Source organism: Lactuca saligna, chromosome 2, assembly GCF_052625555.1.
Source record: "Lactuca saligna cultivar CGN05327 chromosome 2, ASM5262555v1, whole genome shotgun sequence".
In the NCBI taxonomy this organism is placed as follows: Eukaryota; Viridiplantae; Streptophyta; class Magnoliopsida; order Asterales; family Asteraceae; genus Lactuca; species Lactuca saligna.
In genome coordinates, this window is record NC_136418.1 from 124,817,199 (window position 1) to 124,825,662 (window position 8,464).

The following is an 8,464-nucleotide window of genomic DNA, read 5'->3' on the forward strand; positions in this document are numbered from 1 at the left end:
CCGGAGATGGAGAAGTTCACCAAAGCAGGTCGTTCAAGGTTGTCGGTCGCCGGGCGAGAGTAGCAAATGTCGATAGAGACATCAAACAACGTATATGGTCTCTATGACAGCATATATATGCATAAAACGACATGGAGGGGCAACAAAGAGCAGGAAGGGCAGCAAATGGCAGATATGGACAACAGACCAGACCATTCTACCGGCGACAAGAAAACAACAATCGACAGCGAAGATGGTAGAGCATGACGACAGTGATCAAAGAGCAAAGATTATGTAATTTTTCTTAGGGTTTTATGGCTTTTTTTTTCAAGTTTTTAACTTTTACCCGTCTTCCATATCAATTTTTATTTCTTTACTTATTCATTTCCTCTTATTTTCCGTTTCCTATTTTTTCTAACTGTTTCCATTTTATAAAATTTTATACTAATATGTTACAATTATGTAATTATTGATTTGGTTTGGTTAAAGAATTCATGGGTGTCCTTCTAAAAAAATCAAGGGTGTCCTAAAAAAATCTTATATACTCTCTAAATAAAATTTCAAAGTAAGGGTGTCCTTGGACACCCTTTGAATATACGTAGGATTGCCCTTGCTTATCCATGAATTGAAAATAAATTTACATTATTCTCTAACCGAAACCTTATCTATTGTGGGTGGACTTCCATTTCGCAAATCTATGTTCACTAGTCTTGGAACCTATTACTTATGTTGTCACACTGTTGGGCTGATCAACTTTATGTTGTCACAATAGTATTTAACGACCATTATTTGTGGTCATTAAAACTCAAATACATTTTTTTTTAAATAACGAACATATATATATATATATATATATATATATATATATATATATATATATATATATATATATATATATATATATATATATATATATATTGGGCTGATCAACTTTATGTTGTCATATTTAACGACCATTATTTGTGGTCATTAAAACTCAAATACATTTTTTTTAAACAACGAATATATATATATATATATATATATATATATATATATATATATATATATATATATATATATATATATATATATCTTTACTACTTATAAAAGAAATCTAACTATTTCTATAAATAGATTGAATATAATAATATTATTTTTTAAGACCTCCAAACTATTAAGCTTGAAGTACAACCCATTTATAATATAATAATATTAAAACTTTAACCTTATCCTTTATTCCCTAAAAATCTCGTATCAAATTAATAGAAAAATTAATTTGCAAATTGAACCCGTCAATCTCAACACTTCAGCCATTTGAAGCGGTCAATGTCAACAATTTATAGAGGATCTTTTTTCTCACATTGGTAACAAGCCATCTCATAATATTTATCTTCGTAATCCCTTCAAAGTAAGAAATATACGCACACTCTTTCGAAGAACCCTAACCAGTAACCAAGACAGTATAATCACCACCACCACAGCCGCTCTGCCTCCTTCCGCCTTCAACCAACCACTATCACGACTACCGTCATTCCTCTCACCCACGGCATGAACTTTCTTTTGGAACATAACATTTTTCTTTAAAAAAATATCGTTGAAAGAAACTATTTGTCCCCGCTGCTGTGCGCGGGTAATGGCTAGTATATATATATATATATATATATATATATATATATATATATATATATATATATATATATATATATATATATATATATATATATATATATATATATATATATATATATATATATAACGACACAAGATTAGCAAGGGACTAAATCGAAAAAATATATTAATCATTGATTGTTTTTTGTCATTAATTTTCTAATACGTTGACCACTATTTAGGCATTAATACTTTTATAATATTAGGAAAAAAAAATATTCTACTGTTTAAACGGTAAGTTTTTTTTTTTAACGATTGCACTAATAAAACTCTAGTAAGAAAACTAGAGAAAATGAATATGAATGTTAGGGCATTTCACCCAATTAGAGTTATGACAAATGACTTTTATGTCGATGAAGTGGCACAACGATTACACATAAACTAAAGTCTATGCCCTGAATACTGGTGCATGCCTTGAACTTGAAATCATCAAATTACAATTCAAATAGCTAGATTGAATACTTGGAAAATAAAACTCGTAGAAAAATATACAATAACGTACGCAATTGCCGTGAGAGTCCTTATATACGCATCCACATATATTACATGCATACATTTAAATATATGAAAATTAAACACTAATGGCTAACCTTTTGTGACTAACTACTACTATTATAATCGGAACTCAAAATGTTGATGTTGATTCGCCGTAACTTAACATTGAAAAGTCCTCCTCGTACACAACCTGTCTGGTATTAGTTTCAACCAAAGAGGGAATGTGTGATGTTCTTATCGTTTCTAACTCTATTGCTACTTCTTTCATTGTAGGCCTATTTTTACCATTCATATTCAAGCATCGCATTGCAAGATTTGCTAATACGAAGAGCTCATCCGTGGTACTTTCTTTAATCACATTTGCATCAAAAATAGAAATAACACGCCCTTCTTCCATAGCCAACATGAAATGCACCGCCAAACTTCTATTTTCACCAAATCTAGTTAAGGAAATTGGCTTTTCACCCGTCAAGAGTTCAACTAAAACAACTCCAAAACTATACACATCACTCTTTTCAGTGAATTGACTCGACTGGAAGTACTCAGGATCTAGGTAGCCGAAAGTACCTTTGACTAACGTAGTCAAATGAGTTTGATCTACTGATACGAACCTTGAAGTTCCAAAATCTGATACTTTGGCCCTGTATTTTTCATCCAAAAGTATATTAGTGGTTTTGATATCCCGATGGTATATTGGTATGGAAGTTGCAGAATGTAAGTAGGCAAGTGCTCCGGCAATCTCGGTAGCAATTTGTAATCTCATGTTGAAAGAAATTGGGAACTCATTTCTCTCATTGTGTATCCTGTCGTACAAAGTCCCATTTGAAATGAATTCGGAAACTAACAAAGGAACCTCTGTCTCTAAGCAACATCCTAATAGCTTCACCACATTTCTATGATTGACTTGGGAAAGAATGACCACCTCATTGATGAACTGCTCTAATTGACTTTCATCAACTAGTTTTGATTTCTTCACTGCTACAATCCTTCCGTCCACCAACATCCCTTTATATACGGTACCCTGGCCTCCACGCCCAAGAATTCTATTTTCATTGAAGGAGTCAGTAGCTTTCTCCAACTCGCGTGATGTGAAAAGTATAGTTTTATCAACTAAAGATGGATCAGCTTCTTCTTGTTGTTTTAGAAGTAAACCACCATTCCGCTTAAAAAACCTCTTTCTCTGTCTCCTGGCCTTTGTTTTCTTGATCACTTTGAACAAGGAAAAGCTGCTTCCCACAAGGAAAAGTACACCGAAGCTTATGGTAACACCTGAATGAAGCCGCAAGTGAAACAAAAAAGCATTGGTCTTACATTAATTAAACACATTATATTAATTAACCAATAGAGTATCTTCATTTAGCTTTTGTAAAAACATATTTTGTGTTGAATTAAGAAAAAGGTTCATAAATAGGTTTAGCAGATCAGTTATGGTCAGTCATATGAAAAATGAGTGTTTAGCAATTGAAAATTTATTAGTGACTTGTAGAACGAGGTTGATCAATTGAAAAATGAGGTCCGTGAATGTCGTGAGCAGTTGCGGTCTTAGGAGGAGCGTTTAGCAAAACATGAGATTACTTTACTCATGGTTCTTAAACTTATCAATAAGACTCCCGAAGACGATGTTGGTACCTAGAAGGGATGGAGGTACATTTTTAATTATTTCATCGTTTATGGTCGTTATGTTTTTTTATTGCTTAGAAGTATACATTATGCAACTGTACATGGATGCTACAATGACAATGAGTTATGTGAGCATTATTATGTATTAAGCACCCCTGAAAAGTCGTTGAATGTCAGCCCTAAACAACCACTTAATGACTGCCCTCAATAACCGTTGAATGTCGGCCCTGAGCAGCCGTCTCTAGTCATTCGCTCGTTGGATGTAATAGAGATTACAGGGGATGAATACAAAACACTAGCACAAGCACATGTTAGGCGTTTTAAATGCCAAAAATCTCTATCCATATGGTTTAAGTCACCATTGATACAAATCAACAAGAAAGGTGTTAGATGGCAACAACAAGAACTATTGGACAATATTGTAGATCCTACCGTACACAATGTATATAAAGAACTAGATGCTTTACTATTGTTTGGTCAAAATTATTTCACCGGGTTTGCTACGTTTGAGTTTTGGATACCGTTATATGCGGATAGTCATGGATGATGGTTGTCATGTGATGTAAGTAATATAATTATTTTCTTATTACATACTATGCTTCTAATAATAATAATTACTTTACTGGAAAAAAAATTGACATCACAGCTTTATGTGGATCTCATAGTATCTAAGGCGTAGAGCGGTTGACGCTCAGTGGACGGTTGTGTCGTCAACTTTCAATACTGATACATATGACTGGAGTGACATGGATGACATATTCGTTTACCTAGCTTTGACAGAGTGTGATACAATATAATTTTATTTGGATTATATTACCTAAGTATTTGTATACTAATTAATTATTTATAACCATTTTTTGTAGCTTTAAATCCCAATCAACATACCACAAGCTCACCGGTTTTTGGGTTCTTTGGATTTGAAGACATTTACAATGACTATAGACAATAGTTATTTGAAGGGTGACTACTGTTCGGAAAATAAGGATTGATTTATAGGTCTAAGAGCCCGCATCTACAAACATCTAGTGAGAGTTAACTACTGGGGTACTGAACCAACTAATTCAATCTCATTTGAGAGTTTCAACGTGACACTCTAAAAGGCCCCAGACGTACCACAACAGATTGACATCAAAGGGATCGTGAAGTGTTTTTGTATTGGTTCCTAGAGGCGTTGATCACCGACAAATCGATTTCTATAGAGAGTAAAACCATCGGTGCATGCGCTATAGGTTATAAAAAACAACTAGCGGAAATATTTTAGGGTACAATGACATAGATAATTTAAATATTGTATTTGTAATATGACCAACAGACAAATCCTTATTAGTTGTTTGTTCATTTTAATTGCATTTATATTTTATAAAACTAAAAATTATACATTATATTAAAGCAAAGCTTATACATTTGATGAAAGCAAAACTTGCATGAAATAAATAAATAAATAAAATAAAAAAGTCAAATCTATTATGGAAACATGATCCGGAATCGTACTCTGGAATTTTGGAGGCCTCTCCGAAATAATGTGTTTTGGAGAATGTAGTTACTTTACCAAAAAAGAAAATATATTATGATCACTTTTGTTAAAAGATATCGTTTATAAATATTAGATTACTCAATTTCTCAATAATATAGTTTTTGGGATTGGTCGGATATGCTCTTAAATACTTTTAATCGTATTAAATCTAAACCTAAATTTAATAATTTAGTCGGACATGGTCAGTTAGGTGATTTATTGTGCTAATACATCTTGATCACCATTAAAAAAAAACTGTTTTATTTTAAGAGTAAATTAGACGAGTGGTCCCTATGGTTTGGGTAATTTGCATGTTTGATCCGTAACTTATTTTTTTAATTCGGAAGGTCTCTGCTATTTATTTTTGTTACACACTTGGTCTCTACTGTTTTTTGGTTGCACGTTTAGTCTCTGTGTTACCTAAAAAGACTATTACTTAAATATTGAAAAATAGTGGGGTGGATAAAGTAAGGTGACAGGGGTGGGGTTGGCAGTGTGTTTATTTAAATAAATTAAAAAATCGAAGGAAAAATAGTCTTTTTAGGTAAGACAATGACCAAATGCGTAACAAAAACAAATAATAACGACCTTCGGAGTTGAAGAAATAAATTAAGAATCAAACATGCAAATTAACCTAAACCATAAGGATCATTGGTATAATTTACTCTTATTTCATTTTCTCTATACCCTACCAAGGAGACAGGCATCCGTTCCTTTCTCCCTTTAATTTGTGGTTTTCCTTTTATAATGGTAAGTTGGTAACTCATACATATATCTAGTTATACTCGTAAATTTATACATCTCATTGATTGAGGAGATGGTATTATATATGAGCGTCACCTTTAAAATATTATCGGTGGATGATTATTTAATGTTTTTGCATAAATTATTGAAAAATAAAATTAATGTTGAAGTTCCACATGACTTTTCGTTGTTGATTCTTCTAAAAGGATATTTTTAATCTATTTGCCTAAATTAATATTTCCTGAATATGTATGTGTAATTAAGTTGGATAACTAGTTATATTTACAAATAAATAAATAATTTGTTTTAGTTATTTATAAAATAATAAGAAAACTACATATGAAGTTATGAACCCATGTATGTTGTAAACTTTTAAAAGTTAAGTATATTGAAACTAATGAATTTGAATAGCTGGTTAACGAGAGGCATTACCTAGAATAACACCTACGGATGATCTGCTTTTAGAACCGAGGAGAGTAAATTGATCGGGAGAACAAGTGATGTTCCATTCACTAACGCGGTCATGATCATCATATATTTCATGGTAGTCACAATAACTATTATTAGCTCGGCACCTTGAACATTCTTCTGTCACTAAAAGCATGTCATATAAGAGAAGCAACGATGTTAATAAAAATGCGCTAAATAAGTATGCTGGAAAAGCACGCATGGTAATAGTAAATAAACTAATTAATAGATACCAAAAACAATACTTACCAACACATCCATCATTTAAATAAGGGTTTCCTTCTAGTGGCAAAGTGATTCTGCATTTCCACGACTCGACTGAAGTACCATTACCAAGATCAAGTTTGACTCTAACTTCCCGCCCATTACAACACATTAATTTTACCGAATCATGGTTTGATAAAGTCCACATAAGTGATATCGGAACATAAGAGTTGTCCCCTGCAACAGATTGCCTAGAAAACCTTCCTTCATCATATGAACTCTTATCCACCAAGAAAGCAGACCCACAAGCTCCATCTCCTCCCTGCCTTTCCAAACCCGTGAGATCGATGCTGTAGGACTTAAGATAATTAGGAATTACCGTTTGGCAACAACTGACGCCAAGGCACTTGTCTTTGTCGTCACCAACAGTGCCATTGCCACATGTCGATGAACAACCAGTGACTGCAGACCCATGGTCCAAGATGACAGCGTTACCACACCCCTCTACAACAAATGTGTTATGTACTCTGGAAAACAGATATGGACTGTTACCAAGATCGACGTTCAAGATTTGAGTGCTATTACGGACAAGATTCTGGCAATCAGAGATCATGGAAACATTAACAGTTACAGTTTGGTTTTTCAAGTTAATGTCCAACACCTCCAGGTTGTGTAGTGCAGATAGATATGGCATCGAGGAGTTGCAATCAACAGTGTACCATTCGTTGACAGAACAACTTGGTCCGATGCCAAAAGGGTATGGAATCCTCACGTCCCCGCACATATCTTGGCATCCATACCTAGCGTATTTCTGAGCTAATGTTGATGTTGCAGTGAGCGTAAGGAAGATGAGTAAGAGGTAAGATTGATCAACTAACCTCATTTTTGTTAAGAACAACGACTAACGAATACCATAAAACGTAAGTAGGTTTCTTGTATATATAATGGTGCGTTTGATCATTCAAGGAACCTACTAATTAAGAAATACATGCACCACGGGCTCAAAGTCAAACACACGCATTGAATATCAAAACATGTGGTGCTTATTATTGACCGGCCATAGGAATTATTTTTGCGATGACTCAAATATCTAATAATACATCATTATTTCTCACATGATTCATTCAATGGTTGTGACTTTTCTTTAATCTTCATACTCACTAGTTGGCGAATCAGAAGAAATAACCACTTGGTTAACAATGTGTTTAAATAGGAGTTTTGTAACTAGGAGTTAACAAATACTAACATGACCATTCTGTTGGAATAATCCAGAAGATTAGAAGATTTATCTCTTATCTTATTTATTTTTTGAGTTTCTTTAGTCATTATCATCTTTCCTGCAATTTAGAGATAAACTCATCAGTTAGTTTTGTTTTTCTTTTCTAGTATAAGTAGGAACTGTTTTTGGGGTTTACGTAAGTTTTTTTGAAGTGAGAAAAACCCCAGCAGAAAGTTGGACGAAAATACCCTCTCCTTTGTTTCTTCTTGTTATCTGTTTTCTCTGTTCTCCATTTTTGTACTCTGAATTGAACAGGATCTATTTACATTTGGTATCAGAGCCTACTTACCAAAGACCTACCAGGCTTCGATAATCACAGAAGTAAAGCCCCACCATGGAAGGATCGAAAATTCAGTACCCTATGCTATCCAGAAGCAACTATGCAGCCTGGGCTATAAAGATGAAGGTCTTTATGGAGGCTCAAGAAGTGTGGGATGTTGTGGAGCCAAAGAATCCCCAAAACCCAGTTGGCGTGAAGAAAGACAAGATGGCACTCGCAGCCATCTATCATG

The 8,464-nt window shown here is 33.6% G+C and overlaps 1 protein-coding gene across 1 annotated transcript; it reads right to left on the reverse strand.

Moving 5' to 3' along the window:
- Positions 1–2,026: 2,026 nt before the first annotated feature.
- On the reverse strand, positions 2,027–7,565 carry LOC145031498 (wall-associated receptor kinase-like 1). Its single transcript, XM_078980064.1, has 3 exons — positions 6,719–7,565; positions 6,434–6,595; positions 2,027–3,393 (listed from the first exon to the last, which is right to left on the reverse strand). Exons 1-3 carry the CDS (start codon positions 7,554–7,556, stop codon positions 2,255–2,257), a joined length of 2,139 nt encoding a protein of 712 aa, XP_078836190.1. The 5' UTR covers positions 7,557–7,565; the 3' UTR covers positions 2,027–2,254.
- Between the last annotated feature and the right edge of the window lie 899 nt (positions 7,566–8,464).

Coding starts and splice junctions, on each gene's coding strand:
- LOC145031498 (XM_078980064.1), bottom strand. CDS start 7,556: ATGAGGTTAGTTGATCAATCTTACCTCTTACTCATCTTCCTTACGCTC. Junction 6,596..6,718: donor TTTAAATGATGGATGTGTTG/GTAAGTATTGTT, acceptor ACATGCTTTTAG/TGACAGAAGAATGTTCAAGG. Junction 3,394..6,433: donor ATCCGTAGGTGTTATTCTAG/GTAATGCCTCTC, acceptor GGCTTCATTCAG/GTGTTACCATAAGCTTCGGT.